Below are 18,627 nucleotides of genomic sequence, written 5' to 3' on the forward strand. Positions count from 1 at the left end.
ACGTGACGAGCAACATAAACAATCTTCCAGGGCGCTAACGTTGGGGAGGAAGTAAGCTAACCCTGCGCGATTTACACACAATTTCGTATTTAATGTAATTGTAACGTTGAGATATGAGGTCGAGAGCGGTAAAAACACCTCCTGCGTCGGACCCTTGGTGTGTTCTGAAGAGTGGAGCATCATGTGGAGGAGGAAGAAATGCGTCTCGTTCCGACTGAGAAATGGAGAGCTGTCCCAGTCCGCTGAGCTGAAACATGGGAGCAAGCGCCTCAGTATCGCTCTGCGTAAGTCAAGCAACTGCTGCCTGAATGCGTTCTTCTGTGTTTTCCAGCCGACGGTCCAGTCGATAACGCTGTGTGAACGAGGGTTTTACCTGCTAATATTAGCTGTGAGGGGCAGAGCACGTCTTTCAAGGTGTTATCATCAAGTAAGGGTAACTCCACTCGAAAAAGCTAAGGATCTGTTGTTATAACATGGAAATATTCAGTGTCTAGGGTCTATAACGTTAGCCACATGTTGTTGTCTTTACTAGTTAAATGTACATTCATTTCAGGACGAGAACAATCTTCATCCAGTGTCATGATAATATGGATCATTGGGGTCTAGGTAAAGACTCCTCGATGAATGTAATGAAATGGACACCTCTAGATCACATATAAGTTTATAACATAAGCGTTTGAAATGATCACTACTTTTCTAAAGTGCCTCCGGTCATCCAGGAGTATGTCCACCGTTAATTAAGTTAATGATGGAATAATTTGATTTCTGTGCTTGAATTAGCTGCTGCGTGTCCTCTTTCCATGCAGAACGACCCGTCTTCAGTGAGAATCCTGAGACCCGGTGCTAAGGTCAGCCCGGAGCCCATTGCTTCCAGCCTGGTTTCGGAGCCTGAACTGGCCACCAGGTGTGTGTTTGGCGTTGCCTTGGAAACACTGAGAGAGGCTGGGCAGATGGTCTGTGGAGTACCCCTTGTGCTAACAGACATGGTGGAGTTCCTGGATAAGAAAGGTAATTTAGGCACATCCTTGCAACGCTTGTTCTGCATTTTTATCCTATACATCTCTTCTTCCTTCTCCCTTACTTCCCTCTTTCTATACCTCTTTCTATAGCGCTCTCAGTGCAAAAAAAATACTCAGACATTGCTTGCGTGTGTGCTGACTAAACCTACTTGTTTCCTCACCACAGGAATGCAGCACAGAGGTCTGTTCCGTCTGTGTGGCTCAGTGGTGCGGACCAGACAGCTGAGGCAGCGGTGGGACAGTGGAGAAAGGGTGGACCTGGACCAAGAACAAGATGTCCCCACTGTGGCTTCGCTCTTCAAACTCTTTTTTAGGGAGCTGCCCACCCCCATAGTTCCTGAACTTCAGCGAAAACAGCTGGTCCTGAGCCTCACAGGTACTAGGAAATCATGCAGCACTGTAGGGATCAGATTGCAGTAATGTTGTTAGTGGTGTTCTTCAGATTTGAGCAAGGCACAGCTGCACTCAATCAATATGTTACTGTACATCTGCACCCCATTCAAGAGCTACAATGCAAGTATTAAACTGCTGAGTGACATAGTATGGCAACGTTCAGTCTAGGCCTGCTGTGGGCAAGTGTCTGCCTTCAGCAAGAGGTTGAATCCCCTACAGATTCAGCATCGATATTCTGAAATATGCACTCCAGCCGGTGCGTGGAGAAAGACAAAGGAAGCAAGCACGCCCTAAAGAATAACTTATTTATGAGGCCGAGGTAATATAGACAGCAGAAGCTAAAAGCAGCAATTCATGACAACAAAGGTCACTAGAGGGCCAAGAAGCTCTTATATAAACAGAACTTTATGATGATGTATATAGATATTAATTAGTAATTAAGTCAAAAGTAATTGCTGTACGGTCAATGAAATAAATCAATATTAATTGAGGTGTAGACACTTAAAGAAATGTTGAACATTTCTTTCTGGAGACAGACATGTTATCTTGTTATCCCCTTCATGGATGAAGGATTAAAAGTCTAATGACTGAAGCCAGAATGAGAACTCGTGCTATTACAATAGGGAACAACTCTTTGCTTAGACATCAACAGTAGACACAGCTGGAGCTTCAAGCATTACTCAATCTAATGATTGAGTTCTGAGTGACCAGTTAATTATTTACTCAGTGAAATGCAGCAATTACTGACAAATGCCCATCTCAATTTACTAGTCCGAAGGGACTTAAAATGAATCATTTAGAGTGAATTTTTATATTGTGTTTTTTTATGTGTGTATGATGGTTGTTTCTAAAGGGGTTTGGTACTCTCGTATTGGGCTGCTTATATTCTTAAATTTCATGCTGTATTTAAGGCCAAAAGGTGCTTAGTCCAGTTTGTTAACATACCAACAAATATGAATCTGAGCCTTGTTATATGCTCTGTATCTATAGATTCCAAAGACGAGTGATTAAAGTGCATGTTAAATACTGTTTTTATGTTTTTGGGTGTTTTTAGGATACGCGGATGAAGCAGGAATGAACCAGTCTCTGAGGGAAAATCTTTGCCACCTCCCTGATGACAACCTTGTTATTTTGTCTTACCTCATCCACTTCCTGTGCAGAGTGGCTGCACAGAGCCAGTCAAATGACATGCCTGTGGAAAATCTGGCAACCATCTTTGGGCCTTGTATATTCCAGTACGTTGCTGTTTTGAATGCCACATTCAAATCTTCTCCAGACATGTACTAGGACACAGGGTTCCTCCAGACAGTTCTAATGAATTGTCACTGTATAACTTTTTCTGATTGCTCTGCTCTGTTTACATTGTTGTTTTTCACACTTAGGTTCGAGGGAGATGTTCTACAGCTGGAGAGATTTCTCTAGAAGTACAATCAGCAGCGCTAGAGTTTAGAAAATGAGAGGGCCAACGCTCTATTACAGTTACTGGAAGCAAATACTTATGCTCTCGCTTCAAGCTTGTCTTTGTCAGATGCAGATGTCGAAAAAAAAAAACCCTCTTTGTCATGAGAGCAGCCTCCTTAGTGTCTGGCCCAATTCATCACCCTAAGTGGTTGTGCATCTGTTCCATTTTTCCACAGCTGCACCACTAATTCAGGGGTGGAGTTGGGTTTGCCACCAAGGAAATGGGTTTGGATTGTAGCTGATAACGCCGAGCGTGGCACACAAAAAGACAGACGGATGTAACAGAGGTCATTGGGATTTAGTCGGTTGCTTCTCCCGTCCTGTTTACAGAACTTAGCCATCACTGTAAACAAACACAATCTCTGAGGAGACACACTGACAGTTAGACTTGGGTTCAGTTTGTGCCACAGTGGAAACTTCTGATCTTCTGATCACCGCGCTTTCAACTGTTCCCCCATCCCTCGATCTCCCAGTCTCATCTATGTCACCCCTGTTTCCTCCCAAAGTTGTCAGTGGAATGTGGAGTTAGTCACGCTGTTAAGTTCTGCATTTGAGGGGAAATGTCAGATGATTATAGCTAGGGGAAGAAGAGTCGGCTCGGGGGTGTGGATTTGGCAGCAGAGGCTCGGAAAAAGATGGGGCTGGGTTTGGGTTACGGTAGCTGCAGAAGGAGAATGTCCCGTGGTTTTTGCTTCTGCTTCCACAGACGTTACATCCACGACAGAGGGGAGAGGTACAATGCTTTGAATGAAAGCCATTAGAGGATAGATTATGAATGAGAGACACATGTTGCAAAAAAATGTCCAGCTCAACTGAGCTTTCAGGATATGTTTAAATACTTTTTAATGTTGCTGTCAATTTAAGATTAGTGTGACACAGGGTGTAGCACGTGCTCCTGGCATGCAGTATTTGTGACAACTTATTTGCCCCCTCCAGAATAACATATTTCTCATCCAGGCTGTTTTGGAAGCAGCCTGTTGCCCTTGTTATGTGTCTGTTACGTAATCCCTGTGACAGGCTACTCCTGTCCTGTCATTCCAATTGACCTGAATGACATGTAAACACACATGTATTAATACTCAAATTATTCAAATTCTCTTTGCTGGGTGCATGCCATGTTAACTGTTATGGACCTTGTATATGTTGGATGAGACCTCAAAACAACCCAGACTGGATGATGTCAGCAGCATGGCAACAAATGAAAACAAATAGCTGCTTCCAGGTAAACACATGAAGACTATTTTGGTCCGAGGTGGAGCTTACATTCGTATTGTGAGTGTTATGACCAGAAGCTGCTCATATCTGTAAAGTTAGAAGTTGTCAGTGTCGAAGTGAAGATTAGTGAGCTTTCACCGCCTGGCTGTTTTCCAGAGTGTTAGGTTTTGATTCACCTTGTAATTCTGACCAGTTATCTCAGTTTGTGTATATGCCCTTCCACTAGATGGAGCCTTCTTCCATTATGTTTGTTCCAACACTAATCAGAGGACCATTCAGAATACACAGTGTGTAGTACATGTAACACTGTGTTGTTGTTGTTTCCCCTCTCTCTTCTTTATGCAGCGTTCCAGCAGGCCCCAGGATGCTGGAGGAGCAGAGTGTGTGTAACGCCCTGTTGCTCCATCTTCTCAGGCATCAGAAGGTTCTGCTTCCAGGGACCGCCTTGATCGCCTCCTCCTCGCCCCCTCCTCCGACTCTCTCTGCTCTTTCACACTTTGAGGTAAGCCGTGTTTTGGTTCTTCCCGTTGACAGAAATTGTGAAGTAAATCCATGAGATACGCTCAGTAGTTGCATTCCTATACAAAACATTTAAAAGCTATCTATACCTCAAACAGCTACAACAGTAAAATTCTGCTTACATATTAATGCATGAGTAATGATTGTCTAATGGTATATAATGATATACTGTGTCAGTCGCAGTAGCTATTTTTTCTGTGTTGGGTATTTTTACTTGTAATAATTTAAGTACATTTTCCTTATTATTCAACCTTCCACACTTTTACCTACATAAGATTTTAAATGCATGACTTTTACTTGTAATGGATCTGGATTTGGATTATGATGAATTGGATCTTTTGACATTCTGCTAAAGAAAACCGGTCCTGAATAAAGATATTTGCCCGCTACTGGAGAAACTGATTGACTTTCAGTCCAGCATTTCTTCATATGAGGCTCTGTTCTGACCTTGGGGAAAGGCACTGAATCTTTCTTTGCCCTGAAAACATGGCTGATGTTGGAATGCCTCACACCTGGGATAAAGCTTATTGACAATTTCAGTATCAACATCAGACCTCTTTAGACCTGATGGGGTACATCCAAACATCACTGGTTACAGACAGCTCAGCGACAACCTGCAACATGATCTCTGCATGCTGTTCCAAACAAGAATGCACAGACAGGTGCCAAGATCAGCGTGCACATGCAGAAGGCCTCACTCAACCCTCTGCTTCACATCACCCAAGGCTCTCACACCCCTCTCCCCCCTCTTCAGCCCGTTCTCAAGGGACGTCTAAGTGCTTTACAAAGGCAACCGGACTTGCTTGAGGGTCTAGAAAACATTTAATCTCTCATCCAAGAGGCTTCTTCAGTTCTAAGAGATTGGTGGGGAGAAATTTATCCTCTTGCATGGTCATTGACCCTCGTAGCCATCATGTGAGTCGTTCGGGTCACTTCAGTTATGGTGTCAGTGGGTGTTATTAGGTGGATGGATGAGAGGCAAAACATATTCAATAACCTCAAGCAAGTCCAGTTGCCCTTTAAAGCACTTAGAAGTACCATGACCTGGATGAACGAGAATCTTCACAGACACCCTCCAGGGACCCAACCTCCACAACAGTCACCAGTCAAGAAGCCAGTTAAAGCTGCCACACTGAAGCGTAGTCAAACTGATGAGCTATTAAACAGCAATAACCTCAGACATCATCAATCAGGGGTCTGTCAGAAATGAGACAGACACCGTGCCACTTCCTTAACAAACAGGTGATCTTAAACAGCCGGTGGCATGGTCGCAATCACAGACCACCTGGTGCCTGTCTCAGTAATCTTACATTTGTCAACGTTCAGCCGCAGTCAGTCTCCTCTCCTCCTTCAGGATCCGTACAGCTGAAATGACCTCTTTTTATTGTCAGATCATCGGCTAAACAGCACCACTGGTGTGGCAACACTGATAGAGTCTTCCAAATTCTAATTTTCAATCAGTCAGACAAATCAGGAACAGAGGAGGCATTGCAGCCATTTTTTCTAAACAGTTTGTGTATATTGACATTGACCTGGGTGAATTTACATCATCTGAACATCTTGCTCCCGCACAAAGCTGAATGCAAAGTATAATAATGCAAAAAAAAGCTTTGAGGTTTAGTTATCTCTCTATCGAGGCGTGTATGCGTGTATTCAGTGTTGTTGTCGTTGATAGGTCCGACCCGGCAGCTGTCAGTCAGAGTGGAGTGGCGTGGAGAAGTTGGATGGAGAGATCACCTCGGTCTCAGCGACCAGTGCTTTTAACCAAACTATATGGATGCAGTCTCAACTCAACAGGTGCAGTCATCACCTCAACATTAACTTTGTGACTTCACAAGATAGATGGATGGATGGTATTCATTACTTATGTACATGCAGTTCTTTCAGATCCTTTTTTTTTTGCCTTAACTACAGTGCTACGCTGCCATCACTACACATACTTTCAATACACACAAGCGTCTCTCCTTATATATCGTGCCCTGTGGGAATAATTAGGACCTGACCTTTTTCCCTGCAACAGCTCACTCAGTGTTCAGCATTGTTTAGTCAGTTGTCAGGTTGATGGTTGTATCATAGGTGATAAGGCTGAGACGTCATTCACAGGCAATTAGAGCCAACCTCTGGAGGTCCTTTGCACTCTGTTCATGGGAGTCACAGAGATGTCAAACTGTGTCGCTGTGTTTGATGTTTGTCAGACGAGGCTTCCGACAGGCTTAATCAGATGTTACAAAAAGAAGAAGTACACCAACTTTACGATAGTTAGATATTCAAACTATTAGGCTGCAGGTCAGTTGTTCCTTCATTCAGTGACCTAAGGCTGATAGATTTTCATTTGCTAACAATATCATGGTCAGAAGGAGCAGGTGACAAGTTGCTGAAAAACAAAAACTTACTTTGAGCACGAGGTGTTCTGGAGTTGTGGACAACACCTGCCAACAGAGACACTGAATGACACCGAGTATCTGCAGTCAACAGGGACAAGCGCTGCTGCTTGTACAGATGACTGGCCTTTCAGTCTAATGTTGGGTAAAAATAGCACCACAGTTTTGCTGCTTGAAGGAGCAAAGAAGTGGAACAGTGGCAAATTGGTCCCTCAGACAGAATCTATATACCGAAGGCCGTCTGCTTGTGGGGAACTTTTCCCTCTCGCTACTTGGAGGCGACTGTGCTATTTTCTATTTTAGGTTGGTTGCCACGAGGCTACAATGCAGACGCTTAATTACATTCATATATTTTGTGGTTTTGTCCGCCCCAGTCACCATGCGACATTCCATTCACGTGCACGAGCTGACTCATTTTGTAGCCGTCACCCATGTATGCCAGTACAGTTGTGTGTCTGGCATTTTAATTTGTGCTCGTGTGTGGATGGGAGCTCTGCTTGAAGCTAATAGAGATAAAAACATTTTGTTATTGTAAGCAGACGTGGTTCTGTATACTTTGTGATGAAAAATATCTCTCAGCGAGATTCAGGTTAATGAAGATGTTATTTGAAAACAGGCACGAGGTATTAAAATTAAAATCCTTCTGGGCTAAAAGCAAAACGAAGCATGAAGGTCACAGAGATATTCATAGGCAGCATGGCAGCCAGATGTCAGACCGGCTGGACCGTGGTCAAACAAGCACACGTGTCAGTTTAAAGACGAGTTGTCAGCCGCTGTAGTTGTGCAGGTCCAGCAGGTGGCATGAAACGTGCACCGTGTGTTTGCGTCTCTCGCAGCTATCGTGTGGAAGGGCTGGTGGCCGTCTCTTTGCATACCAGCAGACACGACCCTCTATTTATTTCCACAGCTCACGTTGACAACAGGCAGTCCAGCTGCCCAACTGAATGCCCCCCACACACACACGCACATGCCACTAAAACCAGACACCGAGGAAACATCCCCATGTAGCCCACAGCAAGAAGAGCTTCATCTGTATAGACTGTGGAGTTCTTATCCAGGCTTTAGGCTCCCTCTGTGGGCACATCATCTCAGGTCACTTCCTACAGCGTGGACACTCCTACACACACAGCTACATGTATTCGATTCTAAGCTGTAAAGATTGAGTGCCAGGCTTCATACCACGCTTCTCACTGCTTCTAAGTGTTTGTTTTTTCATCGCTCACAGAGCAAACAAATATCAACAATTTATCATCCAACAGCTTCCCACTCTCAGCTGTTCAGAGGGGATAAGATGCTGCATCATCCCGACTGTCTGTCTTTCCAGATCTAATATATTGCCTGAAATCTAAGGCACACAGCTTTCCCTCTTTCCTTATTAGTCCAAAGCCCTGTTTCCTCGACTAAATTAGGGACTGTCGATGTCTGGCCCTCTAGTCTTCCCACTAACGTCACACTCCATATTGATTCTGCTTTAATTATAAAAGGGTTTGATTTCAAAACAAGGGCCTGTTTTCTGTCTCTCAGCAGTCATTCTGACTGTGCATATCAGCATTTTAACTGATGTGTTTGAGTGCGATTGTCTGCCGCTGTGGGCAGTTTGTGTGGGCTTTCTTGTCTCAGCCTCTTTGGCCTACGTCCACCTATATCACAGTGCTACAACTGGCAGTGTTGACCCCAAATATGACTAAGTGCTGGTGTATATGATTTTCTATCTGTGTCTGTGTATGTGTGCTTATTCACAAGTGTGTGTGTGTGTGTGTGTGTGTGTGAGTGTGTGAGTGTGTGTGAGGGAGGGAGAGAGCGCGGGTAATTGAAGGGGTTGGGTCAGCCCTCTGCCTCCGGGTGTCACTCGTGTCGCTGACCATCAAGCACTCAACATCTATGCTCCCTTTTCTTTATCTCTTTGGCTTTCTCCGTCCCTCCAAAGCTGCAAGCTCTTCACTGTCACATGTATTTCTAGGCTGCAGTGAGTTCAGACGTTTTGTCAAAGGATGTTTTCTTGTCTCATCTGCTTCAGCTTCACTGACAGCCATGGGTCTACAGTCCTCTACAAGTGAGTGAGAGAGTGCAAGGTGGTCTTCAGCCCAGGAGAGAAGTATGGTTGCTTACAGCAGGGGTCACTAATGTGTAAAGATATATCGATAACGACAAACAGATCTGTGGTTTTAGAAGCATGGGCTAATTTGTGCATCTCGCATATGAACTTACTGCTGTCTGGGTTGTTTGTCTCTCTCTCCTTGTTATCGATGCAAAGATTGTTTTGTTTAAGCTCGAAGCAGAAAAGGAATTTGCGCTCCTAACGCAGGCTGCTGTCTGTTTGGCTCAAACTTTGACTGCTAGCCTAAGTGGCTAACATTAGTTTCTCACTGCCGCTACACTGACCCATCTGCTGTCGGTTACAGCTCTGGAGTCATACACCGCTTTAAGCGAGTGCGTGACTGATGGGCTGTTTTTGGTTCACGTCGCCGCAAATCAGCTGTGCTTGTTTTCGCTGGGAGCAGCTCATTAGAGCCTCGTGACACGTGTCATAGTGTGGTATTAGATTAAGCACTGCTGATTCATGAGCCGCTGGGTGTTTGTTTTCCAAACTAACTACCTGGTGCAGAGGACAGCAGTTCTCATTGTTGGACACTCATGTCAGCCTTGTGATGCACTTAAGATCTGTTGTTTTAGATTTTCCGTTTATTGTAATCCTGCTAATATAACAAGGATGCATCTTTTGATTCTCGTGCCGTTTTTCAGTGTTTGTGAAATTTTCTACTCATTTGGTTGGAATTTTTATTCTTTCTTGAGTGTCTTCAGTTTTATCTATCGGTATTTTTTGGTCTTGTGGTCCTTGATGTCCCCCTTCTCTTTCTTACTTTTTTTTTTTTTTTTTAAGATCTGTCTCTCTCTTTTTCTTTTGCCATTGTCACATTTTTGGTACCACCTTCTCATAAGGCACCCTTTGTAAAGGGTTCATACATTGTAAACACGTCGTACTGTGAATGCTATTAATAGTTTACTAATGCTTTATAGATCAGAAATAAACCATGATTAAAAAAGTAATTTGGGGTTGCCAGGTTGTGAGAAATCCCTTTGCCTGGTATTTATCCTTGTGACATTTGCTTTGAAACACTGGACACCGTCTTTTTAGCTAGCTTTTGTTCTTCAGGAACACCTCCACAATGGACCATTGAACCACTTCCCTTCTGCACGAAAGGAACACCTGGATCAAAGTCCATTCATTAAGATTTTATAAGCCTATAAAAATGTGATGACTTCTTGTGAGGACCTGATAAAGGACATAATCCCCTCCTGTGTGTGCACCGTTTCTGTTTTGCTCACTCGTTCTCTATCTGTGTCTGTTCATAGTCCTGACACACTGGCGCAGGGTTGTGAAACCAGCTCTGACGTCAGCGCTGACATTCAGAGGCTGATTCCAGACCAGGAGGCTCCGGAGGAGAGCAGCGGATGTACAGAGACAGGCTGTGTGCTCTCCTGCACTGCTGACCCAGGGTCAGAGCAACACCCACGCCAGAGCAGACCATCCCAAAGCCTCCAGGGAGAGGCACCGGAGTTGGAGTGTACCACACAGGGGTGAGTGTTTCTTCAGTTTGTTCCTCCTTTTTCATGCACAGATGATGTTTTCAGCTTAAATGCTTAGACAAGGTGACAGCGGCGTCGCACCTGTGTGCATCATTTGGAGATGAAAAGAAACACTGGACCCTTTGCTTCCTCCTCTCTGCCCTTCTCAAAACTCAAATGTAGATTAACAAACATACAAACATTTAGGAATTCTGTGCAGTTAAATGAGTGTTTCTCTATCAACAGGATCTTTTCAGAGTACAAGATGCCATCAGTCACCTCCATGTCAAAGGAGAAAGAGGAGGAGGAAGGGGACGAGGTGGAGAAGAGAACGACACCTTCCTCATCCATCACAGACGCCTGTTCAACGGTGTGCATTGTTGATTTCCTCTTATTTTATTCATCTCCAGCTGTTGACACTCCTTCTTGATCTAGAACAATGCTGTAAATGAAAAGAAAAAAGCTGCTGCCTCCTGCATGTGCTGCAAAGTGGTGTTAAATGAAGTAACAAAGCGCAGTTATGCTGCTGATGTTTAAAGTGGAAAATCTTTTAGCTCATCGTGGGACTGGAGGGAACGGTTACACAGGCTGAATTGTTTTTCAGGCTTCCGCAGATGCGGGACAGACTTCGTCTATTTCAGACTGCTGCATAGCGAGCGAATCGCAGAGCAAAACCAGAGCGCAGACTCAGCACGCTGAGAGGTGAGAGGGAGATTTCAGCATGAAGACTACACAACATGACGTTTTGTTGCAGTTGTGTTTTCCTCCCTTGTGCTTGGCTTTGTCACAGCATTCATCATTTGTTCGCTGATCTTGACAGACAACATCCAAGTGGATTAAAAATGCCCTCAACTTAATCAATCAGCTAATTGGCATTGAACTGAGATTCAAACGCAGTCTCAAGACAAAGAGAGGAAATTCATTCGTTAGTAATTTTGGAGCAGTTTAAGTGATCAGATTTAATTTAACCTGATTCCTGCTGCCACAGTTGTTTTCGTCCCCCTCACTCTTGCTCATTTCAGCTCATCCCTCAGCCCTGCAGTCATTTGAGAAGTAGGTTATCGGAGCAGTGAGCGGCTCACAGTTGTGGTTTTGATATGATTCCAGTCCAAATAACACTGACTTGCCACGGGGGCACACTAGCTAGATTAGGCCAACCTTGCGTGGTGGCGCGTTGACTTTTGTGCTTGAGCTGCTTTCACAGAGCCACAGGACAGGTCATCTCAGTTATACCTCATTAGTGTCAAACATGAACAAGCCATAGCCGTAATGGCAGTGCCAGATGACCGCCTGGCCTCAGAACTACACAGCGCTGGGCAGTACTGCCTGTGAGCAGATTTTATACAGTATTGATTGTGAATACAGACAGAGCACAGTGTGTATCTAAGTCAAATGGACTGTGAAGCAGAGGGAGAAACAGCGTTGTGACAGATTTTGTGTGTGTTTTTTCTCACTAATACATAATGTGATTTTATTCTATTTGGCTGGTGCTGACAGAATTTTGTTTTTCAGCGTCCTGTGCTGCATGGAGCACCAGACAGAGGACAGAACAGTGTCTGAGTGGAAGGTAAACAGGCCTTTGTGAAGCGTGTGGCTGCCATCTTCAAATCATTTCCGCAGGCTCCCATTTAAATTCTAGCCAGTCTGTGATAGCGGGGACTTTGAGTAGCAGCCTTAGGCTTGTGAGCTAGCAAAATGTAATGCACTAATGCACATTAAAAAAAGAAAAACACACTGCTGAAAGAGCCGTAAAGTCAGTTCAGCGATATGGATGCTTGGTTACGTTCCTGACTGACACAGAGGATGAAGGGAGCATGTTAAATGGTTGTGTTGCTAGTTTTTATTGACACCAGGACGGATATACAACACTGTTACCAGATTACTCCATAAGAAAGGAAGATTTGGTTTAGCAGTAGGTAAAAGAAATAAAGTCAGTGCATCTTTTTTAGTTTTGAGGATCACACAGATGGATAATAATAAAAAAGAGGTAATTGCTATCAAACCCAGACCAGCGACTTCATTTCAGCATGAGTTAAACTTGAAAATATGTGGACTTTTGTTAAAGAAAGTCTTTTTAGCTGTGCCTGAAAAACTAACTGGCTCTGTTGAAGATTTAAAAATACAATCATTGTCTCTCTCTATGTGTCACTGTGACCTACATTTTTGCATGTGCCCACGCTGGCTTGTGTCAGTAAATTGGCTTCGGGAATGAGACTTCATCACCGCATATGCCGTCTGTTCCTCCAGGGGAGACGAGCAGGAGGGTGTAGTGCTTCTCCTGACAGACACAGTGATTGCAGAGGCAGGAACAACAGCCGTGACGTAAGTTCTCCTTCCCCACGGTCTTTTTAGATACACAAATTAGCACTTTCTGTAGGATGAGGCTATCTGTGACAACAGGACGGCAGATACCTCCAGTGATTGTGTGTGTTTTGTGTGCGTGTGGTTAAGTGCATACCTGTGTGTGTAGCTACGTGTGAGCTTCCTTGCCTGTGGGTGTTGTGCTTTAGTAATAACAGCCTCACTCCTTCCCCTCCCCTCCATCCTTCCACCTCCTCTGTGTGACGCACAAAGCAGTGTTTTTTTTTTGTTTTTTTTTTATGAATGAACAGCCGAGGAGGGTGAGAGAGGAGAAGCCGAGCCCTTATCTGCCATTGATGATGATGATGATGCTGAGAATGATGTCAGAGCACCTAAATATTCCATCCTTCCCACTGCGTGTCTTTGGTGCAGCTCGGTCACGCGTCTTTTCTTTTACACCGTCAGAATTCGCTGCTTACACACCTACATGCACACGCTCATACGGAGGCAAACGGTTATGTGACTCCCCGCAGCTCCATCAAATCGTCTCCTTCGCTCGGTCTGACAACGTTGCCGTGGAAACGCCTCATCACATACAGTGCCTCTCTCCTCCCTTGCACACACACACACACCCACACCGCACGCACCGACATGAGCGGTATTCCTGCCGCCCCCTTCTTCCGCGCATGATGAATAATCCATGTGGAGGCAGTTCGGCAGCAGAAGTGCCGGGAATGCCGGTCGGAGGGAAAACCATGTGGATTTAAGGACTCTATTTGGTGGCAAGCTATGCTCTCATACACTCACACATCCACAAACACGCACATCAGGTGATCTGGGAACCATAGCGGCTCTGCTAATGGAATTACAGCGTGTTGCTCATCAGGGATCCCGCGCTGGACGCTGATGCATGTCAGGAATTTGACTCACTGTCTGATAAAAGGCAGCAGGGTTCTTATCTCGCTGGTCGAATGTGGCACAGAGACCTGAGCAGAGCTAGAGCGGAGGAAAGTCCGTTTGTGCGTTGCTGAAAATACGCACCACCTCACATGTGCTGCTTGTAATGACCGCTGCTTTTGTAACTGACTGGGAGTCGTTGACCATCAGAGATTTGCTTTTGTTTTCTGAGAAGTTCTCATACTTCAGCCACCCCCGAAATCAGCCTGCTCATAGAGCTATATTCTACCCTTTGACTCATTCCTTTCTCAGAAGGACAAGACAACCACTCATTTCACTTCATCCTGCAACTCCCTCACCAACCACGCTTCAACGCCAGGATATCCCTTTTTATAGGAGAGACTAAAATTGTTTTACAAGACTTCTCAGGATTCCCAAGCAGCATGTGAAGCACTGAAGATTTCCTCCACACCAACTACGACTCCTCTCTCAGCCTGTGTGCATCCCTGAAGCCATGTTCTGCTTCTGTTTCCAGAGCCCATCCCTCAAGCTACAGGCCCTCGAGGCTGACTTGGGACCCCTGGCACCACCAATAGACCCCCAAGCTCAGGATAACCTACCTGCCCAGCAACAGCCTCTTCCTACTGAAGAGCAGAGCCTGTATTTGACCAACAAGCTGCTCCTGCACCCAGCACCGTCACCACCAGCTCAGACTCAGCAGACGGTCGACTCGTCACAGCCCGGTAAGACTCTGGCAATCAAGTGCTGATATGCTGATCATAATAAAGTTTCTGAACTTCTAATGTTAAGTATTTATTTAGGGCAAATAAGAAAATGATAAAGTTGTTAAGGTTGTAAAATCCAATAATTACGACTTCGATCCTACATTTATTTGGGGAGTTCTGTCAGTATGTTCTTCTTGGGGGGTCTCATTGGGAATCAAACCCATAACCCTGTCAGCGCAAGAGCCACAGTTCATTCATACCCTATCGCCGCTGTTATTTATAGTATCTGATTCGTCGTGTGTTTTGCTTCAGAGTGTCTCCCTAGCTGCTGTAATTCCTTTGGTGCATGTTAAATAACAGACAGTAAATCTTGACAGCGAGCTGAGCTTCATCTTTTCCCAGAGCTGGGTGTGTCTTTTCTCGATTCAGCTAAGATACGATGCTGCTTCTGTTACGTCACTGCACATCATGGAATGAATTGGTACATATTTTCAATGATATGTAATATGTTTGATATCCAGACACTGATTTAGATTTTATTTTGTCTTGCTGTCCTTCATTTCTATATCTATGTCCTCGTTATGACAGGAAACCAGTGTTTTTTGAACCAGAGAGATTATAACTGCTGGAAATGAAAACCGTTCACACGTGTTCATCACAGACAGACCACAGAAAGATGTTATATATGAGTAGCTTGAATGGAAAAGAGCCATTTGTCCTTTTTCACTCTCCTTTTTGTCTCTCTCTCATTCTCTGCCTTCCTTACTCCCTCCTTTCCCCTCTTTCTCCCTCTCTCATTTTGTCCCATCTACCCTCCTTTATTAATTTAAATAAGAATAACAATTATGCTCTAACAGGCTTGAATGAAATTGTTGTAGTTACTATAGATGTCAGTGAATATTTTGTCCTTCCTCTCTCTCTCACAGTACACACCCCGTCCCCTCATTCATCACCGTCCAGTCCTGTCCTCTCCACTGCCGTTCCGTCTGAGGGGATTTCAGGAAATGACACCCTGCCGAGCCCACCAGGTCCTCACACCAGCCCACTCCTCTCTCGTTTTGCAACCAGCGACTGCCCCGTACCGTCCCCACGCTGCCCCAGCCTCAGTCACAGCCTGCGCTACAACCTCGACCCTGATGCAGCCCCTTCTCCACCGTGCTCACAGCACATACGCATGTAAGACAACCGTTTCCTCACTAACTTTATTCAGGAATAGTGACTCACAGATGGGATAGTCTCAGAAGTGGTTTGAAAATGTCACAGTGCTAATGTAGCGCTAACACAGATGTATAGTGGAGGATTTCTACCACGTCAGGTGATCAATACACTATGTTAAATGAGAATGAGTCCTTATATCTTAGAGCCATGTGCAGAAGGTGAAGAGTTCAAGTGAATAAATGTGCACTTTTCTGCCTCCAGGGCTCGTAGCAGTGTCCACACAGAGCCGGACGAGGGCTTTGTGTCCATCTCAATGCTCAACAGACACATTCACACCCTGAGGAAGAGGATCAGGCGCTTTGAGGAGCGTTTTGAGCAGGAGAAGCACTATAAGGTGAGGGAGGAAATCTGAGCTGCGTGATCAGCTGGATTCTTGAGTTGTGATTGGTTATCGGCTTTGTTTTAATATTTGCTCTAAAATGATGCTGTGGATGCTAACCACACAATCATGTTAGAGTGAAACACTCCCTCTGCTGGTGCTTTGGAAAAATAGTATTTTGTTCCACAATAGATCCTTGGTCAGCTGGTTGATGGGGCTGTTTGAGACCTGGACCAAGGGAGCAAAGTGAGATACTTAATGAAAGAGACGAGCCTCTGCTCTGTCACTGATGTGAGTTTGTTGTTGTTGTTGTTTTTCAGCCGGCCTACAACGACAAGACGGCACATCCAGAGGTGGCCAGACTGATGAAGGAGCTCATCAAGAGTCGCAAGCAGCTCAAAGGTCAGTTACATAAACATAATACAGGAATGAATGAGTGCTGTGGTGCAAGAAATATTCAGATCTGTGTTTGAGTAAAAGTACAAATAGAGCACTGTAAATGTACTCCACTACAAGTAAAAGACCTGCATTTAAAATCCTACCGAAATGTAATTAAAGTATCTAAAGTAAAAGCACTCTACAGTCTTAGATTCACATGATCCCTGCTTCCATATCACCATATTTTTCTGAACTGCTGTCCCCTTTTAGAGCTGAAGCTCAGACAGTCAGAAGAGGGGGGGCTGAGAGGGCAGGGAGGCTCCAACCTGTCAGCTGAAACATGCAGGACCAACATAGACCAGAGGGAGGCAGCACTAACAGGCACTGAGCTGCAGCAGCTTAACAACAACAGCAACAGCAAGCCAAAGGTGGAGGAGACGGTCAACATGATAAGCAACAGACTGAAGGAAAGGCGACGAGAGCTGGGCCTGCCTGACGGCATTAAGGTTGGTGTTGCAAAAAGCTCTTCACCACATACACAAACACTGAGTGTCCGCCAGAATCAGTGTGTTACTGCTCCTGGATACATGGACTGACTACCTGTTAACAGTTTTCACTGTGCTTGTGTGTGCAGGAGATGTCCCATTTCCAGATGACTATGGAGAAGACGAGCCTGCAGAAGTGTTTGCTGTACTTTGAGAGTCTGCACGGACGGCCGGTGAGACCAGCCTGGATGTGTTTAGCTCTCTGTGTTTTTCGTCTTCTCTCTCTCCTTAGATCCTTGGTTTCTACTTCCAGTAACAAAGTGGTTTCCATATGTGTCTCTTTCTCTCTGTGTCTTCAGAGTACCAGACAGGAGCGAACTCTGATGAAGCCTTTCTACGATCGGTACCGCCTGCTCAAGCAGCTGCTGCTTTCTTCTGCTGCTGCAACCGTCATCACGACCATTGTGAGTGAACACCTGATGCTGCATGCTGATTTTTGATGGATGAAGACATGATTGAGAGGGATGAGATCTCAAGAATAACACAAACCCACATGTGGGTGAAACTGACCAAGCCTTCAGAGGCCAGTACAGAAGAGTGTTACTCTACTGCCATCTAGTGGCCAGATATAAGACCTACATCAGACTACCAAGAAACATTTCTCTTAATTCAAGCAAAATAAATGATAAGAGTGTATGCATGTGTGTGTATGTCAACATAGGAGGAAGAGGAAGACTCTGATGAAGAGCATCCCAAACAGCGAAGTCCCAGGCAGCAGCCGTTCCGGCTGAAGTCTCCCAGGTGTGTGTCTTCAGTTGAGTCGGTGCATCAGCCGTCCACGGAAATGTCTGAAACTCCTCTGGTGTCCCCGCTGGAGGAGATGAAGAGCCTCCAGCCACAGATCATGACCATGGCAACATTACATGAAGCTTCCAGGTATGGCGTGTGTGTGTGTGTGTGTGTGTGTGTGTGTGTGTGTGTGTGTGTGTGTGTGTGTGTGTGTGTGTGTGTGTGTGTTATCAACAGCTCTAGAGTGTGATTTCTAGTTTTTAGGAATATTATTTGTTATACAACAGCCGAGCTCGGAGGCATGATGTTTTTGGGTTGTCTGTCTGTACGTCTGTCTGTCCCATTTTCATGAACACCATATCTCAGGAACGCCGTGAGGGAATTTCTTCAAATTTGGCACAAATGTCCACCTGCATTCAAGGTCACTGTGACCACGCGAAACACATTTCTGGCCATAAATCAAGAATTCATACTGTAATTATGGCAAACTTTCACACAAATGTCTCACAGGATAAAATGATGAGGTGATGACATTTTATATCCAAAATGTCAACTTCACTGTGAGATCTTAATGATCTGCAGAAACACTTTTCTGACCTTTATTCAACGCCATAATTCAGGAGCAGAAGGAGAGATTGTGACCATATTTCACATGTGGTCAGATACTGAATTGGTGACACTAATCTTGGGCATCCACCTTCAAACTGTGCTGATCCTCTGTGCTGTCGGGTTGAAGATGTGCGTGAAGCATCTGTGTTTTCAGAATTTGTTGTCCTTTACTTCAGATATCTAAGAAATTCTTTGATTCTTTCGTCACAGACCAGAGTTACTGGATCACCTCAGGATGGCTCGTTCAGAGAAGCGGAGGCTTCACCATGCGCTCCGCGAGTTCGAGGACCACTTCTACATGCAGACCGGCAGGTAAAGCTCCCACACACAAACGACGCCCACTGCACGCAT

At 44.9% G+C, this 18,627-nt stretch overlaps 1 protein-coding gene across 1 annotated transcript in view; it reads left to right on the forward strand.

The window, feature by feature from the left end:
• Positions 1 to 18,627, forward strand: part of LOC143327767 (protein FAM13A-like) — a 20,002-nt gene continuing 1,375 nt past the window's right edge. Inside the window, exons 1-20 of the mRNA XM_076742241.1 lie at positions 1 to 284; positions 807 to 1,008; positions 1,186 to 1,395; positions 2,467 to 2,647; positions 4,434 to 4,590; positions 6,283 to 6,404; positions 10,343 to 10,567; positions 10,802 to 10,925; positions 11,160 to 11,257; positions 12,068 to 12,122; positions 12,803 to 12,877; positions 14,289 to 14,496; positions 15,405 to 15,654; positions 15,898 to 16,030; positions 16,336 to 16,417; positions 16,664 to 16,899; positions 17,028 to 17,111; positions 17,238 to 17,342; positions 17,600 to 17,814; positions 18,487 to 18,588. Coding sequence (XP_076598356.1) covers positions 255 to 284; positions 807 to 1,008; positions 1,186 to 1,395; positions 2,467 to 2,647; positions 4,434 to 4,590; positions 6,283 to 6,404; positions 10,343 to 10,567; positions 10,802 to 10,925; positions 11,160 to 11,257; positions 12,068 to 12,122; positions 12,803 to 12,877; positions 14,289 to 14,496; positions 15,405 to 15,654; positions 15,898 to 16,030; positions 16,336 to 16,417; positions 16,664 to 16,899; positions 17,028 to 17,111; positions 17,238 to 17,342; positions 17,600 to 17,814; positions 18,487 to 18,588 — 2,894 coding nt within the window. The 5' untranslated portion in view covers positions 1 to 254. The remainder of the gene's footprint in view (positions 285 to 806; positions 1,009 to 1,185; positions 1,396 to 2,466; positions 2,648 to 4,433; positions 4,591 to 6,282; positions 6,405 to 10,342; positions 10,568 to 10,801; positions 10,926 to 11,159; positions 11,258 to 12,067; positions 12,123 to 12,802; positions 12,878 to 14,288; positions 14,497 to 15,404; positions 15,655 to 15,897; positions 16,031 to 16,335; positions 16,418 to 16,663; positions 16,900 to 17,027; positions 17,112 to 17,237; positions 17,343 to 17,599; positions 17,815 to 18,486; positions 18,589 to 18,627) is intronic.

The sequence above is a fragment of the Chaetodon auriga genome, chromosome 11, assembly GCF_051107435.1.
Source record: "Chaetodon auriga isolate fChaAug3 chromosome 11, fChaAug3.hap1, whole genome shotgun sequence".
NCBI classification, from domain to species: domain Eukaryota; kingdom Metazoa; phylum Chordata; class Actinopteri; order Chaetodontiformes; family Chaetodontidae; genus Chaetodon; species Chaetodon auriga.